Source organism: Podarcis bocagei (genome assembly GCF_964188305.1).
Source record: "Podarcis bocagei genome assembly, chromosome: 16".
Classification (NCBI taxonomy): Eukaryota; Metazoa; Chordata; class Lepidosauria; order Squamata; family Lacertidae; genus Podarcis; species Podarcis bocagei.
The window spans coordinates 12102291-12126713 of record NC_138142.1 but is presented as its reverse complement, the minus strand read 5'-3'; the positions used below and the strand labels follow the sequence as shown (position 1 = coordinate 12126713).

Here is a 24423-nt window from a genome sequence, read left to right as displayed (position 1 = left end):
CTATGAATTGAGTGCAAGTTTATTATTTTGGAAGCCTGATTCTACCAGGTTGCTGCCGATATTGCTCAGGGGCTGGGGGCAAGAATGAAGTCCAATTTGCAAAAGAATATATTTGCAACACACAAGCACTAAATAGAGGCAAGAGCTTTTTAAATAAACAAATTTAATAAGATTGTTAAAAATTCACTTGAACACATTGACAAAAAGGACTCGAATGTGAATTCTAAACATTAATATGTTTCTAACACTAACCCTTTAGACGCCCCCCTGGCAAGTGTTACAAACTGATCGGCTTGTGCTGCTGCAACACAGGGTTATATCCAATGTGAGTCATACTGAGAGTACACCCACTGAAATTAATGAGCATGATTAACTTAGGTCCTTTAATTTCATTGGGTCTGCTCCAAGTATGACTTGGTCACTACAACCCCTACTCTTAAATACAAAAAGGTATGCATAACAAGGATAAAGCAAAGAAGTTACAACAAAACACTGTCAATTTTTTAAACTTGGTTTTCTTTTAAAACCAACAGTCTGAAGATTCTAAGCAAGAATGCTCTTTATACACCATAGAGAGCTTCACGTAAGGGGCAGCTGTGCCTTGGAACAGTGGCATATATATTAGCTTAAAGATCAGTGAGTGTTGAGAGCTTATTTTCAATATTGTGGAAGGCTTCGTACCTCAGAGTGATACTGTTTTCAGCAAGCTATTTTAAGTTGGTTTGGACTTCCTAGATAACCATATACCATGGTGACAGATTTATAAAAGCTGACTTCTAAATTAAGCACCTCTAAATATTCCACTACAGAAGTCAAGAAATTCCTTCTATAGTCTCTTAAAGTTATAGAAACCTATATTAGAAGGCAGCTTCAATATGTATATCTGTTGAACAGCACTCTAATTTCTAATGGAAAATTATACAGAAAAGAATAGTCATGTAAGGGAATTGAGGTGCACCCAAGAGAGGCTGTATATTTGCATGCCCATTTAAACAATGGGATAATGATAAAGACCCAGCCAATCTGGAAATATTTATTCTGTAATTTACATTTAGACCACCTACATTAAATATACAAAATAATAAATGGATGGTTACAGCATCTCTTCAAGTCTTTAAACTATAAGGGAACAGCTTAAAAAAACCTGCATCCAAAAGTGTTGGAAAGTTAAACATGGTTACTGTTTACATAAGAGAACAGCACTTATTAAAAAGCAAGATAAAAATGTTACAAAAGGCACTAATAAAACTGGAAGAATCTTAAGTGCGGTTCTGGAGTTTTGTACCAAAACATCACACTCAGAAACAGTATACAAAATGCTCACACTTGGTATAAGGAAGCCACGACAGCTCTATGTGCAGTAGAGATCTAGGCTACTAAAAAGGCTTGCAGTGAATACAGCCACTAATAACACAGACTTTATCAAAGTCTGAAGGAGTCGTTCCAAAAAGTCAAAACTTAAGCTGCCCGAAGTTTGACTATTTTAATGGCAGCTGCATTATCTATTCCAGAAGTCTCCAAAAGGGAATTAGTTTTCCTGTAGCTAACAAACTTTAGCACTAGCCTTTCATTTAAAAGTTAATGTGCCCTGCCCCCCCCCCCCCAAGAACAGAAAAATCTGCCCATGATAAGTGGGATTGTGGTAGAGAAATTGTTTGGATACAAAATATTAATTTCTATCATTAAGAACATAGGACACTAAAGTGTTTGGCTCTTTTAAAATACCTCTAATTAGATAAATTAACAAACTATAAATTTGCAGTCTACATACATAGAAAAGAGCTTTCCTCCTTTCAGCTCAACTGGAAGACCTTAAAACTTGACAGCTTGCCTTGAGTTCCCTTTAATCTACAGTTGCTACAGTGAAAGGGATCCCAGTGAGAAGCACTGTACAGATAGTAAAATGGACATGGATAAATGTCCAAGAAAAGTAACTTCTAGGTTCTAGGAAATGCTTAAACTCTTCAGGTGCTCTAATTTAACTTACTAATCTGCAAATCACCAATCTGGTAAATGGAATAAAAATACTTGCTACAAGCAGCCCTTTCTCTGACAGAAATAAATAAAATGAGTTTGGGGTACATTATTTGTGTTTCAACACCCTATTTGACGCCTTACTTTTAAAAATACTTAGCTGAACTTTTAAAAAGAGTCACATTCTAATGGATGAGCGGGTGCTTAGAAGTGATGGCGCTTAGATAACATAACGTAGTTCACATATGCTGGGCTGTACCATCCAGGGCTCCCAGAATCGGGGGAGAAGCTGGCAGCACCTACATTGTATTTCCCAGGACTACCAAATACCGGACTGCTCTTTCCTGGGCTACAGCATGCCAGACCACTTGAAGGGCTTGAAGCTGTTTGAGACTTGAATCTTCCTTTTAGTGATGGAGTTGACCAGCTGGAAGAAAAGACAACACTTTTTATATATCAGGAAAATGTAACAAGGTGGAGAAGTTGAATTGCTGTGAGAACCTTTGTTCTAGATATCAATATTAATACCCACATATAGTTGAGACATTATATTTAAATGGGAGCATTTATCACTGAATATCATTTGTAAGTAAATTGGCTGTTGTCTTCTAAGAAAGACCTTGTCCAGGTGGTTATGGTTTGAGCACCCAAATACCTCGGGTTAAGAACTTAATTTGTTCCGGAGGTCCGTTCTTAACCTGAAACTGTTCTTAACCTGAGGTTCCACTTTAGCTAAGGGGGCCTCCCACTGCCACCGCCGCGCAATTTCTGTTCTCATCCTGAAGCAACGTTCTTAACCCAAGTTACTATTTCTGGGTTAGCGGAGTCTGTAACATAAAGCGTCTGTAACCCAAGGTACCACTGTAGAACAGTTTAGTTAACTACAGTCATACCTCGGGTTGAAGTAGCTTCGGGATGAATATTTTCGGGTTGCACTCTGCAGCAACCCAGAAGTAACAGAGCGTGTTACTTCTGGGTTTCACCGCGCAGACGCTCAAAATGACGTCACACGCATGTGCGGGAGCGGTGAACTGCAACACGCGGACGCAGGTTGTGTTTGCTTCAGGATGTGAATGGGGCTCCGGAACAGATCCCGTTCGCATCCAGAGGTACCACTGTAGTTCTTAGTATTATGCAAGACTTGACACCTCCCCTAGCCTAGAGGTCAGCCAGGTTCTGGTGAGAAAGTCTTGGAACTGTGAACCCTTAAAAGTAGCTGCGGAGTTTTGACTTGACCCTGTCCCACCTCCAAACTGGAAGTAAACACTTTTGCTTGTATCTGCACATGACAGGATTGCCAACTGCCTGTCAGGTACTGAAGAAGGCACTATGCCTCTACCTCATGTTTCAAGATGAGGAGAGAAGGCAGAGCGAATTTCCTACCCTGCCAGTAAGAACTAGCTACTGGGGAAAGGTGGGGAACATGCTGGCCAATCTGTTCTTTAGCAAGCATTATGCCATGGCCACACTGTAAACCTATAAGCTGTACCACACAGACCAGGTTTAGTCCTTTTAGCAAGCCATACCCATGGAGCACATCAGCTAACTTTTATTGAAACCAAGTATACCTTTGCCGGACAGAAGGAGAGTAGGACTGAACGGACACACTCCACTTGTAAATAGCAGGGTATTTTTGTGGATCCATCTCTAACCCATGTAATGCTGTTAACACATCATTGTCCAGCTTTGTTGGCTGTTCCCTAGAGACAGAAAGGGAGCTAGATTAGGAAAACAGAATCTGGCAGTGCCACAATCCCCAATGATTACTGCCCACAAGACGAGGTCAGTTTGTTAAACAACAGTCCATTTCATACCCTAAGAGAAACAGCTGCTTGGCTTTTTCGTTTGAGGATGAGACTTTTAGGAGACATTGCGAGGACATCTCAGACTGCAATTCAGAATTGCAAGACTGTTTTGTCTCCCCTCCCCGGACATCAGTTTCTGCTGACAGCCTCCCCACTTCTAGTGGTGTTTTTTCTTCTGTCCTTATTTTTGTATCCTCAGCAGCTGCACCTGCCTTGAGAAGCGGTGAATAAGTCTTAGTGAGATGGTCCTTAGGTTTTCTAAGCTGCCTTGTATTTTCCATCTGAGCACTCTCACACCCGCTTTTTGTGGCAGCCTGGCTTGGCTTCTCTGGTGAACATTCTCCTGCCACCATCTGATCCTGACAAGACAGCTTATCAAATTCTTCCATTAAATTGGAGACCGGAGACGGAAGGCACTCTTCTCCTCGACTTGGGTGCCTCCTATGAGGATTTACTGTCCTATCGCTGGTCACAGGGCTACAAAATCCATTTTTACTGGCAGGAACTCCTTTCTCCGAGTGCCTATCAGAAGTTTCTGCTGCAGGCATTATGCTTTCAGTCCGCTCAATGGACAGGATGTCACACTCGGAGCTTCTGATGTCAGTGATGGTTGGTTCATTGGATGCAACAGTTCGGCTGCAATTCCTGGCAGCATTCTGCCTGTTCTTTACTTCTTCCAAACTCATATCATCATCATCAAGAAATGCCCCAACAGAAATAGAATTGCAGCTTTTTTTACTTTTGCCTTTAAAACAAAATAAAAGAATTTTAGTGTGTGACATCTCATCCACCTGACTAGTCACTTTTTAATAACAAACGTTCTATATTCCACTTTGTTTCAAGGGACTCAGTCAGATTCAAACAAACAATGTTACCTGACCCAGCACTGAAATACAAATAGCATTCTCTCGTCAGTACTGGAAATTGGAGATTTCCAACTACTGGCTCACATCTATGTCTTGGTTTCATTTTAGTTACCCTCACTCTATACCACAACTGGGAATGCAAGATGGGGCACCACTACCCTTTACCTGTCAGATACTGCTCCCTGAAAGATAAGGGCTGCTGACTTGAAATCCCCAACCAAAATAATGCCTGGACTGATGTAACCTTGGCTAAAGGGGCATGGAAGATAGCTTGCAATCAAGCAGTAGCCAGATGATGTGAAAACCTAATTGAGGAAGCTTTGTACAAGTATCTGTTCAAAGCCTGAAGCAGCTCCTTAGAGCAGGTCTGAGAAAACTACCTAGGGATGAGGTAGCTGGGCTATATCTGCACAGATTGGAAAAGTTTTGGGAAAACATTTCTAGCCAGAATCTCGTAATGCTCAGTCACCCTTCCCTTATACCCAATGCGTGATATCCAACTAAGTCATATCTGACTAAGAGCAGACCCTCTGAAATTAATGGACTTAAAGAGTGACTCATGCCCATTAATTTCAATGACTACTCTTGCGTATGACTGACTAGATATTGCCAATTACATTAAGTCTTCCATCCAACAAGCACATGTCCCACCTCCATCTACAGAATGTACAGCTGCTTCAGTGATGGCAAAATATGCATTTAGGACAACACAGGGGTGCATTTTCTGCTTGTCTCTCTTCAACTCTGTTGCTTAACCCCTTTGCTCAGTACACTGATATTCCTCATCCAGTTTGACAGTTTTCTGGGTAGCAGTTACCCCACTTTATTGGGCTGGTATGGGGAGAGACTGAACACAACACCAGTATTTTGCCATCTACACAGCTACAGCAATTCCTGTGCCTCATCCTTGTTGCAGATGGCATAAACCCAAAGAATCCTTGCCTTCATAAAACTTGGGAGTTTCCCCCCTTAAGCTGACAAACAAAACTCAGTTCACAGCTGGGGGGGAGGGAGGAGAGATTTTATAAGAGAGACTGAAGTCTTCAATAGAAATATTATTTACACTGTTTAGAATACAATCTATTAATTTGTTCAGCACCTCTACTATAAAACAGTTTGATACAACTGTGGGCAACTATCACTTAGACCTGATTGTTCCAAGTGTAACAGTGGGGAATGTCAGTAAGGCTACGGAGTTCAATTTGTAGCATGGAAGGCATGTTCTGAAAGCCCCAGCAACATGAAAGTGATTTTTTAATTCTTTGGCCCATCCCCAAGAACCCGACATCATAATTTCTGCATTTTTATTATTCCCAAATATACTAACAAGCAGCAACCTTCCAGTTCAATACTGGCCTCAAGGATTGGCATGAATAGGCATTTGCCTAGAGTTCGCATCCCAGCAGGGGTCTCACTAACGGGAGCCTCAGAGACTCTGTGAGAGGGAGCCCCACAGAGAATGCCTTGCCCAAAGGCCCAAGAAACTTATACTTCTAAAGTGTCCTGTGCTAAGCAACTAATCTAACACTGGTAAATCTCAAAACTTGAGAAATTTTTATTAGATTTATTTTGTAACGTCTGAAAAATGATCTATTCAGTAATCAAACATTTTCTAACCTTCAGCTACTAAGAGATGCTTTGCTCTTACCAGAAAGCTGTGGGGTTTTGTATCTGTTGTGGGTTTCATTCTCCCCTTTCTCTTGCTGAGCCTTATAGCTCATTTCCCGTTGACTCAGGTATGCTTCTAGCCTTTGTAACCCCTCCTGGGAAGACAGATCAACAAAACAGCCCAGAAATTCCCAGTATTCAACCCACGGGAACCCCAGTTCATGAGCTAACTCCCTGCAATAAACAAGATAGAACGAATCATTTGTGAAGACATAAAATTAATTCGACAAGTTTACTAAAACACATGTTTAATTAACCAGCCCCAAGTCTGTACATCAAATGTAAAAAAACTTTTAACAAGTGAATTCTGCACCAAGCATGACCATAAGCCTTCACCAAATTCTTTTTAATTGTTATAATTCCCGCATTTTCAAAAAACAATTCAGAATAATTTCCATCCCATCTTGCGTTCTACTGTCAAAGCATACGAGCAATCTCAACAGAAATTCTATTACTGAATGAAACCTTTAAAGGCACATAAAATACTCTTAACACAAGATGAATTAGGCATTCTATGAGAAATAAAGAGACAAAGGCTTTCCAAAAACAGAGCACATATAGATGTATGCACTACAGTGGTGCCCCGCAAGACGAATGCCTCGCAAGATGGAAAACTCGCTAGACGAAAGAGTTTTCCGTTTTGGAGGTGCTTCGCAAAACGAATTTCCTATGGGCTTGCTTCGCAAGACAACAATGTCTTGCGAGTTCCTGCTGCTTTTTTCCCCTCCCCCCCTTTTTCTAAGCCGCTAAGCCGCTAAGCCGCTTATCAGCTGATCCGATCAGCAGATAAGCCGCTAAAAGCCGCTAATCCTTCAATGGGCTTGCTTCGCAAGGCGAAAAAACCGCTAGACGAAGAGAATCACAGAACGGATTCTTTTCGTCTTGCGAGGCACCACTGTACACTGCTAAGTCTACTAGCATTGCTCCTGTTTCTGCAATGTATTTATTTGGCACTTCCAAAACACAGATGATACAAATAAGGCCAGGTGGTAGGAAAAGTGAAAAGGTGTAGAAGAAATGGTTCGGGAAAGGCAGGGTGCAGGAAAAATGGGGATTGCCTGAAAAGTAGAGGAGGTTCCAACATGGCAAAATACATAAGCATGCAAGTGAAGAGGGGGGAGGAGAATAAGATAGGGAATGAGCCAAAGTTGCTAATGAACCAAAAGCTTGGCATGGATTTGGAAAACATGGACTCAGCACAAAACAGCACAGTGACTTCTGCACTGAAGTCAGAATAAGCCAATGAGGAAGAGGTTTTAATAAAGTAGGCTGTGTATTGAATGAGCAAGACCAGAAAGGATAAAAATAACAGTGCAGAATTCAACATTCTTAGAATATCAAGATCTTTTTCATATGGTTGCAGAAGTCAGCTTTTGTTGGGACGCTATTTCAATTTAAGCAGAGAGTGTTCACAATCCTGGATGCTGTGATCAGAGCATGGGCTAAGAGTTTTAGCAAAGGTTGGACATTTTAGTTACAAAACAAAATGATTGGGAATTTTTGCCTTTTGAAACATTCTGGGCCCTTAAGGAGTGAGAGAGATGAAAAGCTGCCCTGGATACATGTCATGGAGGTGCAATCGAAGAAGACAAAATGACAGACGACATGGAAATCAGAAAACGGATGATGACAAATCTTAGAGGTAGATTTGCAGACAGTCATCATCAAGTGATCCTCACAGAGTTGTTATAAATTCATTTTAAGAGCCAGAATATGCTTTAAAATTGACTTTTTAAAAAGCTTGTGTAAAACTTAACTTTATTTATTATTGTGGTTTTTTGTTTTGTTTTTATATTGTAAATCCTCAGATAAAGGGCAGTATAGAAATTTAAAAATAAATAGTCAATTAAGTTAACAGAACACACTGCCACCTCCAAAGTTCCATTCTCCCTCTGTCCTTATGCACAGATAGACCTTAATAGAAGCTGGGAGCTTTCTCAACAACTTCCTAAGCCTCTCCAGATGCAGTTTGTTCTCATCCGTAGCATTTTACCAAGTTTTGATATTTAATACAATTGAAATATCTTTTATTCCTGTTGCTATATTGTTTCATGCATTAATTCTGAAGTACCTTCCAACTCTTTCAACGCCTCTTTCCACATCAGATTTTCTGAGATTGTTAAAAAATCCTGCTCGCTCTCGAGGTGGAGTCTTCCAAAGTCTGTGGAACTCTTCTGCCTTTAAGGGAGGAAAATTGCATTCAGTTACTGTAGTTCTAGAGCATGCTAATCTTCTCTTCCTAAAAATCTGGAATGAGCATCCAGCTTTCATGCAAACTTCCAATCAACTTAGGGGCCCATCTGATGTAACCCTTTGTGATGCAGAATTTGCTTCAGCATAGTACAGCTCCCAACACCAAATAACCTTGAGCCACATGGATGAGGCCCACAGTGTAACTTCCAACAGCAACACTGCCCTAGTTTTGGAGAGAGGTTCTGCTAGCACTAGAGGAGCTGCAAGATCAGAATGTCCCAAGAAACATTACTTTTGCAACACAGGATTTCAGAAGCACAACTTCTATTTCCTACATTTTAACTGACTCTATCTGAACAATTACACAAATGCAGCTTAACACCTACTTTATTTGTTTTACCAAGTTAAAGCTATTCTTCTATTGCTTTGTGAAATAGTGACGATCCATATAACCTCGTCAAAGGACACAGTTTGCTTCAGTGTGTCCACATTATCAGTGTTACTGTCTGTTATGAGATTCTACTCATTAAACTAGATTCAAAATGACTTCTTATTCAATTATACAAAATACCAAGAGCAAAGCAAGCTTTATTGACTTTTAAAAACTACAGCTTACACTAGTTATCAGAGGTCTAGAACACCATGTAAAGTAGTACATGCATATCTTATGCTAAGAAATTAAGAGCATAAAAATGGGTTGTTCCATTCCCCCCCATCAATATAGCCATTGCACTCTTCCCCCAAATACCTCTTTTTTTGTCTCTTGCTTGAGTTTGGTTTTTGTGAAATTTCAGTTTTATATGTTATAAGTCTGAGTGGCATATTTACAGTACAAGGGCAGGACATAAATGCCACCCCCAAAGAAATAAAATAGTAATTTATCAATAATCTTGAAATGAATAAATGAATTGAAAGTATCTAATTCTTTCCAACTACCTTTTCCATAGCTGACATCTAAAAACAGCAGTTATTTTCTGTGTACTGTATTTTTGCATGTGTGCCTAAGATTATGACACTGAAGGGAGATTAATTCCTCTGAGCCAATAAGGTGCTTGGCTATATAGATAAAATGGAGACCTCTAGGGAGCTATTATTTTGTTAGTTGCAAAGAGCACCCAGTGTGGCACTTTATAAATTTAGTCCTTTATAAACAAGGTTCTGCTGTACTTTCAGGTCTATGTAATGGCAAACAAACCTAAGCCCAATTTTAACATAACCAGAATTAATAGGATTGGCTTGGGCTGCAAGACTGCGCTACTGGCACCACCTGCACACACTCAACTCCCCCTCCCCACAAAGTGAAATTGTTAGCTAACCCATGTTAAAGTAAAAAAAAGTGCCAGACTGTAAAAGGACCTGCACTACCTGGCAAAAGGTCTGCTGGACGGCATAATGAGGATGCAATGGAGGCAGCAAAGTATGCCTTCTTTGCCGCCTTCACTGCCACTAGGTAGGTTTAGTGATGAGTCCTCACTATGCTTTGATTGCATTCGACTGGAATTTTCCTCCACTCTTGTTCAAGCAGTCTCCCAGCTTTCTTCACAGCAAGTTCTCAAGTTCACCAAGGCTGGTTTTATTTGGCCCAGATTGAGAAGTGTCACAGGAAATGTTAAACCCACAGAGGGGGGTTGAGGGGGGAGGGAAGAATTTGCATGTGAGGAAGGTCTTTACAATATCTGGGTTTGAAGTAAGCACACTAACCCCACCTGTGCTCCTAAACTTGTAGACCAGGGGTAGGGAACCTAAGGCCTGGGGGCCAGATGCGGCCCATTCCCCTTCTCAATCCAGCCCGCAGACGGTCCGGGAATCAGCGTGTTTTTACATGAATAGAATGTGTCCTTTTATTTAAAATGCATCTCTGGGTTATTTGTGGGGCACAGGAATTCATTCATCCCCCCCCCCAATATAGTCCAGCCCACCACATGGTCTGAGGGACAGTGGACCGGCCGGCCCCCTGCTGGAAAAGGTTGCTGACCCCTGCTGTAGACTGTTCTACAGAATGTACCTGATTCTGCACTTCTACAGGTGTACTTGATTTCATTTTAATCCAGATTTATGATAGCCCGAAGTAACACCAAAAAGGAAGAACAAGACCAAATATTTTTTTGGTTTCTATTACCTTAGAAGGGCTCATGGGGCCTCCATAAGCCCTTACTGTCAACACAGGATCTTTGGGGCTGCCAAAATATCTGGGTAAAGAAGCATGAGGGCTATCCTCTGTCTGGTCAGGTGACCAAGGTGCTCCAATCACAGGTGGTCCGATCACAGGTTGTGAGGCATTGTCTTCTGCTCTGAAGAGTGGCACATAACACTGACCTAGGTTACAAATAATTGAAAATGGTGTTAAGTTTCTAGGAATGTTTATCATACACTTAAATACTACCCAGGTCGGTGGTTTCAATTTCCCTACAATTCAAAAATAAAATTCTCACTTGATACTGGATCATTCTGTTTCCACTTCAGAGACCATGTAAGTTTTATTTAACACCCCAGTTACATAAAATAATACATGCCATTTGCTTCTGGCATCATCCAATGACAACCAAGATTAAATACAAACCTTTCAAGTATTCCCTGATTTTCTCTTTCAGATCCACCGTTTTATTTTTACTTCTTTCACAAACTACCTGTTAGAAAAAAGCATCAAGGTATTGGTTAAAGAACAGAGTAGTTGCACATTTTGTACTGATCTATCCATTTGGAACAGCTCAATAGGCAGCACTTCTGTCCCAATAATTTATAAAGGTAAAGGGACCCCTGACCATTAGGTCCAGTTGTGGCCGACTCTGGGGCTGCGGCGCTCATCTCGCTTTATTGGCCGAGGGAGCAGGCATACAGCTTCCAGGTCGTGGCTAGCATGACTAAGCCGTTTACCTTCCCACCAGAGCGGTACCTATTTATCTACTTGCACTTTGACATGCTTTCGAACTGGCAGGAAATAATTTATAGGTTTAACTAATAAAACCTCACTGCAAGCTACAAATAATTTGGGGAGGCTTTTGCCAACTTACATGGCAGAAAACTACCAGAGAGCACTAAGGTAAAGAATAGTCACATTTAAACAAAAACCAAAGTGGTCATAACATGTTTTAAGGACAACTTACTTCTGCTGGAGTTTGGTTGTACTTGTTCCTTGGGTTCTTTACAATATCTGGATGTGAAGCAAGCACACTAACCACATCTGGGTTCCCAAATTTGCAAGCAAAATGTAGTGGTGTATCAAAACCCTATAAAAAGAAAAAAATATAATTATTCCTATTTTGGACCCTTGTTTTCATCTAAGTATATATGTGCATTTGGAGAAGCCTCTCTATTTGCATGGGAGAACGAGATCCATGTGACGCTCACTTGAGGTATGTGGAAAGGTATGTGTATTAATAAATTAAGAGTTGAGATGCACATAATCACATATTAACCCCAATACTGCAGGAGTCCACTGGTTGCCCCATTTGTGGGTTAATTTCAAGGTGCCGATTCTTGATTTTTACCATTAAAGTGTTCTCTATTATCCGTCTAGACTTCTGGAATTTCATTAACTCTTGAGATCCACCGCGTTCAGAGGCTTGCCCCATTTAGATGAACAATGAAGACTTTTCTTTTTAAGCAGGCTATTTTGGGGTTGTTGATTTTTTTAAAAAAATATCTCTTTAACAACTCATTTAAGTTGCAAAATAGATTATGGTTGTGTTCACCCATCACATGAACCCATAAATTAGTGTTTAACTATAGTTTAATACAAATGAGCAATGCATTGGTGGCCTACTGCTTAAATGTCCACATCTCAGTCCTCTCCAGTTCCTGGGTGCACAGGGAGTAACAAACCACATACTGCAGCTTGTTGTATCGTCCAAACCTGAGCTGGGTTAAGTTGCAAACCAGACCCGTAACTCCCCAATTCTAAAACTACATATCTAAAAACATTACTATATCTTGTCTGACAACAGGCCTCCATGGGATAATCAAGAATTACAAAAACAAGAGATAAAAAAATATTGCTTTAAAAGGCAGTGGTGACTGAGGAAGGCAGGGGGAGGCAGTGATGTATAACAGTCGCAGTATGTGGAGGTTGCTACTGCTGCTCCAACTGCTAATATGGCATTAAGTCGCACTGGCTTTTAATTAAGTCTGCCTGGAGCTAGACTAAATTACTTGCACTTTATTTGTCTCAATGAGACAAATTAAGTCATGACTAACTTTTCACATTAGTCTAACAGAGCTATCTTTAGGCTGCAATCCAGTCCTCACTTACCCGGGCCTAAGTCCCCTCTAACTCAAAAGGGCTTAATTTCCAGTGGATATGCATTGGTAGGCTGGATCCAACCCCATATGTTCTTCACTTAAAATAACAGGGTAGTGGTGTTATTCTTCAGTATCCAACACAAAGAAAAAGAAACCAGTGAGACTCTGAAACTCACCACTTTATCTGGTGTGTTAAGATAAAGGTCAACAATGTACCCGATGCGCTTCTGTAACATTATCTCATCATCATCAGGATACATCAATCGCATAAATTCAGGATTTTCCAAAGTGTCCAATAGCAACCGGCAGATACCAGGTTGATTCTCCTTGGCCACAACATGCATGACATTGTATCTACAGCCTTCCTAAAAAGAAATAGGCACACATTCACTAAATATGAAATCTGAACGATTTGTTAGAGAGGAATACGCTTACAGCAATGTTGTTGTTTTCCCCCAGATCTTACATACACAAAAATTTAGGAAACACAAACATATACTGTAAAGCCTTCAGTCGACCTGGAGAACTCTATACTAGCAAGCTGATGGTGTTAGATCTCAGAGGGGAAATCTAAGAATTTGGAAAACAGCAAACATGGCACATTTGGGGATACTAGTAAAGCCCCACAACAATCTGCTCAGAGAACAAGCCTCTCTCATATTTATACAAGTTATTGCTACCATTTGAGCCTGTATGTTCAGTTTTTACAGCTTAAAGCAGGCATAGGCAAACTTTGCCCTCCAGATGTTTGGGACTACAACTCCCATCATCCCTAGCTAACAGGACCAGTGGTCAGGGATGATGGAAGTTGTAGTCCCAAAGCTTCTGGAGGGCAGAGTTTGCCTATGCCTGGCTTAAAGTGTAGGGGGGGAGAGAGAGAGGGAGAGAGAGAGTAGAGCAAACCTGTTTGTAACAAACAGGAACAAGATTCTGGTTTTTTTAGCACAATATTGATTGACAGGATGGAAGATCTGCATCCCGTGTATGTGTATTTGTGTGTGCATGTCAGCTGTGAGGTGGCTATGACTACTTTTTTGGCATGTAGCACCCAGAAGGGGATGGAAGGTGTTGGTGGGGCCACAAAAGCTAGTCACTCTCGGTTACAGACTTTCCAAAAACAGCCAGCAAATTTAGATTTATTTTTTTTACTGATTTCGTTTTCAAACCTCATCCCCCTCCCAATATCATTTTTTAAAAAAGTGAAGCCCCAAGGTTCTCTACATGAAAGAAAGCCTCCAGAATCAGCACAAAAAAAACTGTAGAACTAACACTATGTCCATCTCTTGTGCAGATGAGTTTTGAAGCCATTTCCCTTGGTTAGCAAGTTGGGGAAAGGATGCAAAGGGTTTAATTCAAACTTCGTTTTGGCAAAAGCCAAACCATTCCCACACCTGAACAATTGTCGGGTTGTCTCCAGAGCCAATGAGATAGCGAGGATTACTCCAAATAAGTTCCAAGAATGCTGTTTCATCTCCTTTCTCAACCGCTTTCCGAAGCTTGGCAGTAAGATCCTGCGTACGAGGACTTTTATAACTGTTGGCTCTCTCTTTACTAACTGTTTCCATCTCAGGAGAGCATAAGCCGTCTATCAAAATAAAAATGGTATTCTACTCATGATGTGATCTTTGCTCATGACAGTGTGTCAGGTTATTTTATAAGCAACCTCTGTATACCTATTGTTCAGAACTTCTAGGCAGGTAAGTTAAGAACAGATCCTTCAGCGTTAATTTTAAAATAAAGAATATTTATAAGCTTTAAACCAGTTTAGGAATTCACATGATCCCTGTCATAATAAAGTTCTCAGAGCTACATTTTAAAAGCAGAAAAAGAACAGCACTGGCAGTATTTTAAGTATAAACTACAGTCCCAACTCCAAAAGCCACTTAAGTAGTTAAAGAATTGGAAAACATTTAAAAGCCTCCACTTACCTCTGTTGAACACCGAACAAACTTTCACAGGCGACAAAGATAAGGAGGGCTTGTTTGGAGATGGGAAATAGTCGCATATGCCTTTGGCAAATTTCTCTGCATCTTCCCTATTTGTGAAAGCTTTAAATCTTGAACCTTTTATCATTTTAACAGCTTGCAAGGCTTCCTTTTTATCCTCATATACATGCACCCTCTCTGGAACAGAAACAAATCAAATTAGTTTATTTCCATCGTGGTAGTCTGCAGGAGAAAATGCTCAAATGAGTTCAAAATTGGCTTGGTGAATATTACTTTCAGGAAAAGAGGCTTAAATTCTTATACATTTTCGATAGCAAATTTGTAGTAATATGCCAAATTTTTGGGGTCTTACAGAGAAAGAGAACAATCGTGATAGGATTGCACTAATGCTGCAAATCTGGCTCATTACAAATCATTCTCATCATGATTATGATGCAACTCTAAACACTTTTTCATCAGCAAGCAAAGAAAGGACAAGCCTTTGGAAAAATTCCCTACCAAACTACATCAATGTGACACTGTAAAAAATCTTTATTGAACACAGTTCACATTGCCTGGCATGAATTCTCCCACTCCCATCCAGAATATCCTCTGCTACTATAATAAAAAATAACAATATATTGAGATAAACTAGGCTAATTCTTCAGTGAAGTTCTGATATTTGTACACATCTGGTATTCTTGCAGCTTAAAAATAGTATCTGTATATTCTAGGACTGACTCCATAAATAGCATTAGTCTCCTAAATACTTAATCTCAAATCTAATCCCATAACAAGTAAGGGTGGAACCGAGATCAGTCTTGAAATGTTTTGAGCATCCCAAGAGCTGTCATCCTTGGTTGTTCGGGATTATGCTTCCTCAAAGAGAGAACATTAGATTCTCTAGTTTCAGGCTTGCAGCAGTGCTTGAAACTCCCATTGTATTAGGCGCATTTTGCGACAGGGAATTTCATTACAGCAAGCAATTTCTGAGCTCTGGATGTAGTACTGCGCCTAAGATTTCAGATTAAAACTGCAGAGTGGAAGGAAAGGAGGACCCTTTCTGCCTCCCCACTTCCAGCTACCGTATTTTTTGCTCTATAAGACTCACTTTTTCCCTCCTAAAAAATAAGGGGAAATGTCTGTGCGTCTTATGGAGTGAATGCAGGCTGCGCAGCTATCCCAGAAGCCAGAACAGCAAGAGGGATCGCTGCTTTCGCTGCGCAGCGATCTCTCCTGCTATTCTGGCTTCTGGGATTCAGACTGGAGAAAAGACCCTCTTAATAATATTAGGGGGTGGGCAGGGGAAGGACTAGACCATGTGAAAAATGAACATAATATTTTAGCTGCAGTTCATTAATTTTCAGCTTTGTATTCTTGTTACAAAAAAAGCGCACCTAGACACTCTTGTTGTGCCCCCTTAGGTTTAAGGTGCCATTTAGCTCCTAGCTTTCATCTTAGTTTCTAACACCGGCTTGCAGTACCTCTTGAAAACTGCTTAATTGCAAGAATTTCCTTTTAATTTACTTCCCAATGGAATGCTTATTGGTAGATTACCAACAAACTCTTCTACAGTAATAATGAATATAGAAAAAACCTAAAGCTAGAAATACATGAAAAGGCTATATGAAGGAGCACGTGATTCTGTTTTTTTGCACTTTTAAAAAATTTAAATGCTGGCCACCCTGAACATTTTATAAAAGAGTGGGGTATACATTTTAAATAACTAATCTGTAAAATAAATTAACCATAATTACTATTCTCCAATAGCACTCTTTTTCCTCCATGAAGGGTACATTTGCTTAACTTGATCTTTAACTACACTGCAGTGGTAAAAATAAAAATAAATTACCATTTCTTGCCAATATATCATCATAAACCGGACATACACCATAGTATAGCAGAGGCTCCTTAGATGGAGTCTGAGAACTGATCAGAGAATCATTGTCTGCCTTGTGCATTAGGGCTTCCTCTTCTGGGGGGTTCAAACCCATACTGTACCCAAAATCGCCATCCTCAGAGGAGCCTATGTGACCATTTTGATTCCTTGAAGGTTTCTTTGTTTGCGGTTGGCTGGCATCAGCTGCAGCAGTTCCAAGTACACCATTCAAAAGCGAGGTTTCTGCCTCTAATTCTCCTTGCTGTTCCAATAGTGCCTGGGCCAATCTTTTTTCAAAAATTGATCTCGTTGTAAGTGTAAGAGGCCCACATTTCTGTCCAGCTTTAACGATCTCTTCTCTGAGCTCATCAGAAGTTAGCTGCTTTAATCGTGATAAAATTGCATCCATTGTTACCGTTCCTAGAGAGAAAAAACAACCACCACCAAATGAAAAGACAACCAAACAGATTATTTAGCTTTGAGGACTCAAATACTGAAGAGCAATTTCTCCTAATAAGTCAGCTCACTGTTATCAAAGAATAGGCGAGTGAAAGGTAAAGGGGAAATTGGGGCTGTGTGAACCCTATGGTAAGTTTTTTAATCCCTAAAGGAGGAACACTTGCTTGCATGTGAACCTGTTCATTCATTAATACCTTCCTCAGAGGTGGTTGGCCCCATGACGTTCGAATCTTCTCCCAAGGGTTGCTTAGCTTGGCTCTCACTGAGACTAGTCTAGCTGATGGTGCAGGTTGAAACAGTGTACAGAAAACCAAAGCCTCCAAAGTTAGATACTAGGTTCTCACACTAGTGGATAGCTGCACCAACTGGGAAGAGAAGGGTTGATAAGGTGCTTGCTGGGCAGATCAATACACTAACTAGAAATGCAAGGGGAGAATTCACACCACTCCAGCACTCTCCTGTATCTGTTTTGGGCGCCTGGTCCCCTTTGCAGCTGAAGTATCTTAATAAACCCAGGTGTATGACAAGCATTGCTCAAAGCAACTCTTAAGAATATTTCGTGCCAATCAGGCTTACATGCTGCTTTGCTTCTCAATATTCTCTGGTTGGCCTCTGTTATTTTCTCCTACCGATGGAGAACCTACAAAGGACTCTATAAGGGCTCTTGTGTCCCCCATAAGATAATAAAGGCAGATTTTGTTTATTACACTAGCAATTCGGTTCTGAATGCAAAGGTTCAGATTACAGTGGTGCCTCGCAAGACGAAATTAATTCGTTCCGCGAGTTTTGTCGCCTTGCGATTTTTTTCGTCTTGCGAAAGCACGGTGTCGGGAAAGTTTTGGAAAAGCTTCAAAAATCACCAAAGTCTTTAAAAAGCCTAAAAAAGGCTACCACACCGCGTTCTATGAGTTGCTCCTCGAAGTCAAGTCGCAACTGTATTAACGGTGTTAAGAAAAAAGAAACAAACTTGCAAGATGTTTCCGTCTTGCAAAGCAAGCCCATAGGGAAAATCGTCTTGCGAAGCAACTCAAAAAACCAAAAGCCCTTTCGTCTTGCGAGTTTTTTGTCTTGTGAGGCATTCGTCTTGCGAGGTACCACTGTACAAAGACAACTTTGAAATACATCTTATCTCAACCATGTGCATCGTGTGGGAAGATAATAGCACTGTGCAACTAAATTTAAACACACTATGTAATGTTAAAACTTTGTACGCTCTCAAGTTTACAAATGTTTACTATCAACAAGGCAAATATGTGATTAGCAAATGTGGCTGGATGGCTCCATTGGTAAAGCATGAGACTTAATTTCAGGATTGTTGGTTCGAGCCCCGCACTGGGCTAAAGATTCCTCTTTGCAGGAGTTGGACTAGATGACCCTCAAGAGTCCCTTTCAATTCTACAATGCTATGATTCTAATTCAGTAGAGGGGTACAGCACTAAGACAGAAACCCCAGTATTAACACTTCCCCATTTTTGTAATATTTCCTAATAATTTCAAAATTTTACAAGGAAATATTTAAAACAGTGGGGGTTTTTTCATATACAGTAAAGTTAAAGGAACCCCTGACCATTAGGTCTAGTCGTGGCTGACTCTGGCGTTGCGGTGCTCATCTCGCTTTATTGGCCGAGGGAGCCGGCGTACAGCTTCCGGGTCACGTGGCCAGCATGACTAAGCCGCTTCTGGCAAACCAGAGCAGCACACGGAAACGCCATTTACCTTCCCGCCAGAGTGGTACCTATTTTTCTACTTGCACTTTGATGTGCTTTCGAACTGCTAGGTTGGCAGGAGCAGGGACCGAGCAACGGGAGCTCACCCCGTCGTGGGGATTCGAACCGCCAACCTTCTGATCGGCAAGTCCTAGGCTCTGTGGTTTAGACCACAGCGCCACCCGCGTTCCTTTTCATATATAGCTACTGTCAGTAACTTACAGAATTCAAAGCAATGATTCAGTAAGAGCCTCTTAGGAAACCTGTGTATTCAAATATATAAATTCCAGCCTCAAACAATTTACTCTGTAACTTCATATACAGTGGTACCTCGGGTTACATAGGCTTCAGGTTACAGACTCCGCTAACCTAGAAATAGTACCTCAGGTTAAGAACTTTGCTTCAGGATGAGAACAGAAATCGTGCTGCGGTGGCAGCAGGAGGCCCCATTAGCTAAAGTGGTGCTTCAGGTTAAGAACAGTTTCAGGTTAAGTATGGACCTCCGGAACGAATTAAGTATTTAACCCGAAGTACCACTGTAATTATAGAGTTGGAAGGGACCCCAAGAGTCATCTGGTCCAACCTCCTGCAATGCAGGAATCTCAACTAAAGCATCCTTGACAGATGGCCATCCAACCTCTGCTTAAAAACCTCAAAGAGTCCACAACCTCCCAAGGGAGACTGTTCCTCTTGTATACTAACTACACGCACTGTTTCTCAAACTTGAGTCTCCAGCTGTTGTTGGACTACAGCTCCCATTATCCCAAGCTAGCAGGACAAATGGTTAGGGATGATGGGAGTTGTAGTCCAACAACAGCTGAAGCCCCATGTTTGAGAAACACTGACTAATGCTAGCAGCAAGAATACTGAGCACCATTTCAGTACTTAGTCATTAAGCATCTGGCAGGAAGCTTTAGATCCACGTCTGCTCTTCTACTTAAAAAGAGAATGAAACAGATGCAAGAATTCAACCATAAAAGGAAAACTGGAAGAAGTTTTTAAATAGATTAGAATAAATAGAATATTTCAGTGGGGTAAGAACATCAAATATTCTCAACCATTTAACCTACTGCCTCTATTTTTAGGTCACAACAAACTTACTGCCCACGTTCCCAGTGAAGTTAATAATTTCAAACAGATTAGCTACTTATCAACATTCAAAGTAAACTGACTCTCCTGGCATAAGATCGTGTTATGGAGGGTGCAGTTAGTACACATGCCTGCAATTCTCACATGCAATCTGACACTCAATTCTAGGGGTCTTTTGCATTGAGACCTGGTCACTCTCCAGAGTTTGGCACCCCAAGAGTTAACACACAGAGAAGAGATGAGAAGCAAATGTGAATTTAGTCCATCAAGAGGGAATTAACTTGTCTCAAAAGGGAATTTACTAAGAAAATATTAGACAAAATCAGTAAGCATGCTAATACTAGTCTGAGTTTAGGAGAATTAAAACCAAATACAGTGGTACCTCAGTTGAAGAACAGCCCTGTTTACAAACTATTTGGTTTACGAACTCCACAAAACAAAGTAGTATCCTGGTTTGCGAATTTTACCTCAGTCTAAGAACGGAAGCTGAACAGTGGAATGGCACCAGCAGCAGGAGGCTTCATTAGGGAAAGTGCACCTCAGTTTAAGAATGGTTTTGGTTTAAGAACAGACTTCCGGAATGGATTAAGTTCGTAAACTGAGGTACCACTGTATAAGAGTTCTTGTTAGAAGCATTCCTAAGAATTTTTTAGGAAAACTAGGGTGCAGTCAGGGAAAGTAAATGGGTGAGGATGCTGGCTGGTGGTGCTATCAGAAGAGGATAGATCATGAGTGAATAATTATTGTTATTATTACTATTAATAATAATAATTTATACCCCACCTGCCCCAGCCAGAGCTGGGCTCAGGGTGGCCAACACCAATAAAATTACATTAAAACATAATGGGGGGGAGAAACCAGTTTATTAAAATACGGGTTAAAATACAATTTAAAGTGCAGCCTCATTTTAATAGCAGCCCATAAATAAAAACCATAAGGGGAGGGAAACATAAGGGTCAGACTGAGTCCAAACCAAAGGCCAGGCAGAACAGCTCTGTCTTGCAGGCCCTGCGGAAAGATGTCAAGTCCCTTAGGGCCTTAGTCTCTTGTGACAGAGCATTCCACCAAGTCCCTGGTGAAAAGCAAGCATCACCTCTGTTCTACCAAACATTGTGCCAGTTGATATAAGGTATATTCCAACAACATAATCAAGGTACAGCACTCTTGAGTAATATTCCACTGCACTTTTTCCTAACACCTCAAGGATAAAGGCAATTCTTATTTCCCTAAAAACAAAAGTAGAAAAATATTGTGGAAAACTCAAAATACAATATTTGAGTAAAACAGTGTAGGTGGCATGCCGCATACAAGAAAAATCTATTTAAGAGCAAAGGGAAAAGAAATATGGTAAGGAGGGGCAGGTTGAGATCTGAGCTAACTTTCTGGGCAAGGTTTTTACATTTAAAGAGTCTCAAAAAAGTATTCATGTCAATAAGAACTCCATGTGTGATAGAAAAGACTCCCAAACTGTGAGTCAGTGCTGGCAGCTGGAATTCATCTTAATAAATGTATTGATGAGTAGGCAATTACTCTGCAAGTGGAATGTTCCCAGGAGTAGGCAGGCTTGCAGTGACAGTTCAGATGTATTAATAGAGGTGTAACTATAAATACAGATCTCTTTACATAGGGATGTACATCAATTTGGGGGAAGAATCATCCACACTTATTTATAAAAGTGCCCAAAATATATACTAGGTCAAGGTGAAGTACATCTGCAGGCTTAAAAAAAAATTCTTTAAAAAAAGCAATTAGGAAATCTGCAACAACTGGCTGGGCGAGACTAAAAAACAAAAATCTAAAGGTTTAAGTAGGAAAACTGAGAAATATTAAAGAAATCAAGTGGAACATCAAGAAAGAAGTACATGAGAGAAAATATGAGACTACAGGATGTGATAAGACAGGCTATGCTGTACAAACTCATCAACTTTAGTGAGATAAATTTCTGACAGCTTGAAATCTCAAGTTATTAGACCTGAATGAGCAGGGTAAAGTATTTTTCTATTCCCTATCCCTAGTTCTCTCACTACTTCTCTCAGGTCCTCCCCCCCCCCCCCAGATTCTTGGGCGCTGGGGTTTAATCAGAGCAGACAGGCTGAGCTTGTTTTTCTGCCAGACAGAATGACAAAGGGAGAGGACGGCCTTGACATTAACCCACAGCAAAAGCCATCAAGTCAAAGAGCCTACAGGTAACTGAGGGGTTTTTACACAGAGGATTTTGGCAAGGTGTTCTGGGAACAAGAAGGAAACTGGGCAGAACTCCATGTGCACTGGCTGGGAGAAACTGCACCAAAAGAGCAGGGGGCCATGACTTATTGCTGGACCCAGTCTTGCTGAAGCTATGAGAGGAGCCACAAGACACTCTTGAGGTATAACGTTCTGGGCCCCCCTCCACTGCAGGCTTCAGGTGTAAATGTGTGTGAATAAACCATATTTCCTAGACACTGCAGACTCTGATGTGCCTTGATTTCCACTGGCGCACAACACTGAGTGGGTGCTTGGGACCCCCTGGAATCTTGTTATCGCTGGGCAGAGATTGGGGTGGCATGTAACAATATAATGACACTCATCTCCAACATGACAACTACTATGAGAATTATGCTAAATACTAGACACAAATTAAAAGTAAGGTTAGACAACATTATGTTCTTGATTAATTAAAACTGCATGTTATTTCCACATAATCTGCATGGTATATGCTTACGCCAGTCTCCACACAGATTCCTCTGCTCTTTCTCCTGCTTACTTCTCACGTTAAAAGGATTTCCACTCTTGCGCTTTGTTAAATACCATACACATTTATGTCATTATTATTATTACCGAGTTTTAACTAGTCCATACTTCCAGTAATCATACTAAAATCAATTGTTAGCCATGGCGAACTTAAATTCATCATTTTCAATGTGTCCATGATCTAACCCAATATGTATCTGCATTTGTTTTGTACACCGCCTTGAAGGCTTCTATTGCCCAAAGGCCTACAAATAACAAATGGGACACACACAAAAACAAAACCACCATATAATTCAGGCACCCCCAAACTCGGCCCTCAATATGTTTTGGGACTACAAGTCCCATCACCCCTAGCTAACAGGACCAGTGGTCAGGGATGATGGGAATTGCAGTCCCAAAACATCTGGAGGGTGCCGAATTTGGGGATGCCTGATATAATCCATCCCACTATTTCTTAAGACCAACGCTTAGGGCTTTTTTGCGTCATACAAACTTAAGAAAAACCACCAGGGGGGAAATAAAGAAAACATAAAACCAGAGCCACGTCACAGGACATAAGGACAATCTTAAATGACTATTAAATCTATGAAGGAAAACAAAACACAATGGTACCTCAGGTTAAGTACTTAATTCGTTCTGGAGGTCCGTTCTTAACCTGAAACTGTTCTTAACCTGAAGCACCACTTTAGCTAATGGGGCCTCCTGCTGCTGCGCCGCCGGAGCACGATTTCTGTTCTCATCCTGAAGCAAAGTTCTTAACCTGAGGTACTATTTCTGGGTTAGCGGAGTCTGTAACCTTAAGCGTCTGTAACCTGAAGCGTCTGTAACCCGAGGTACCACTGTATTAAAATGTACTTTGAGAAGGAAAAAAACACCATCGCATTTGTTGCCAGTTGTTGCAAAGCACGGACTCCCCACGCACACCAGGGATCATAAGATTAGCTACTTATTTGGCTACAGAGCCAAAACGAGATACTAATACACACACACACACACACACACACACACACACACACACTGTGTGTGTGTATGTGTGTGTGTGTAATCGTTCAGAGATCCCTCCTTCCTTTTCCCACAAGAAAGCCCTGATTCTCAGATGCCAAATGTGCACATGCTATAAGGAGAAGAAGCCGCAGGAGCAGAGAGGTCTGTGGGGCGTCTCTCCCTCTCACCTTGGTGGGGGCTCCCGCGGCAGCGCTGCTTCTCCTCGGCAGCAGGCGGCGGAGGAGTCGAGGCGGCGGACGAGGAGGCCCCCTGGGCGGCAGGTCCGGGGCCTTGGCAGCGGCGCCGGCCGCCGGGCCTCCTCTCCAGCAAGCGCAGCATCCAGCCTAGGGCGCCGATCACCGCGCAGGCGGCCAGCAGCTCCCAGGTCGGCCAGCGGGCCCACGAGGCCTCCCACAACCCGGCCCAGCCCGGCCAGCCAGCAGCAGCGGCGGCCGCCGCCCAGCGCTCCATCGCTCCCCTCTTCTTCCCTCTGGAACCGAACGAGGGAAGGAGGGATGAGGGAGCCAGTGCGCGCGCGTGCGCGGACGATTCCCACCGCCCCACCCCCTCCCGCAAAAGGGGAAAAAAAAACACCACACCACGCCCTTTAAGGGACAAGTCCAAGTACCTCAGGAAAAGCCTCCCGGCTTCCGTCTCTTTCCCTCGCGCTTTTTCCCTTCCCTCCCTCTCCTCGCGGAGGCGGCCCAGTGCGCAGGCGCCTCGCGTGCGAGGACCTCCTTCAACGGCCACTTGCCACAGTAAACGCTCCCTACCCGCAAGAGGGCTGTCTAGTGTACTGCCTGTCAGGGATTTTTGTAACAGTTTAGCGCCTGGGGGAAAAAAGGAAATGTCTTTCTCCCGAGTGGCGCCCGTTGAACGGGGAGCGTTTTATTTATACGGCCCCCC

General features: G+C 41.7%; 1 protein-coding gene across 2 annotated transcripts; it reads right to left on the bottom strand.

Annotated features, from left to right (window-relative positions):
• Positions 1-146: 146 nt before the first annotated feature.
• Positions 147-24274, bottom strand: ANKLE2 (ankyrin repeat and LEM domain containing 2). 2 transcript variants are annotated; one of them, XM_081174751.1, is made up of 13 exons: positions 24146-24274; positions 16523-16969; positions 14674-14868; positions 14137-14330; positions 12922-13110; positions 11611-11733; positions 11067-11133; positions 10626-10822; positions 8385-8491; positions 6294-6487; positions 3789-4524; positions 3543-3674; positions 147-2401 (listed from the first exon to the last, which is right to left on the bottom strand). In XM_081174751.1, exons 2-13 carry the CDS (start codon positions 16956-16958, stop codon positions 2179-2181), a joined length of 2793 nt encoding a protein of 930 aa, XP_081030877.1. In that variant the 5' UTR covers positions 16959-16969; positions 24146-24274; the 3' UTR covers positions 147-2178. The 2 variants fall into 2 exon arrangements, with proteins under 2 accessions (XP_081030877.1, XP_081030876.1); XM_081174750.1 differs by lacking the exon at positions 24146-24274 and adding an exon at positions 23706-24074.
• Between the last annotated feature and the right edge of the window lie 149 nt (positions 24275-24423).

Coding starts and splice junctions, on each gene's coding strand:
- ANKLE2 (XM_081174750.1), bottom strand. CDS start 23,988: ATGGAGCGCTGGGCGGCGGCCGCCGCTGCTGCTGGCTGGCCGGGCTGG. Junction 14,331..14,673: donor TTGTTCGGTGTTCAACAGAG/GTAAGTGGAGGC, acceptor TTATTTTGATAG/ACGGCTTATGCTCTCCTGAG. Junction 13,111..14,136: donor ACAACCCGACAATTGTTCAG/GTGTGGGAATGG, acceptor ATTTCTTTTTAG/GAAGGCTGTAGATACAATGT.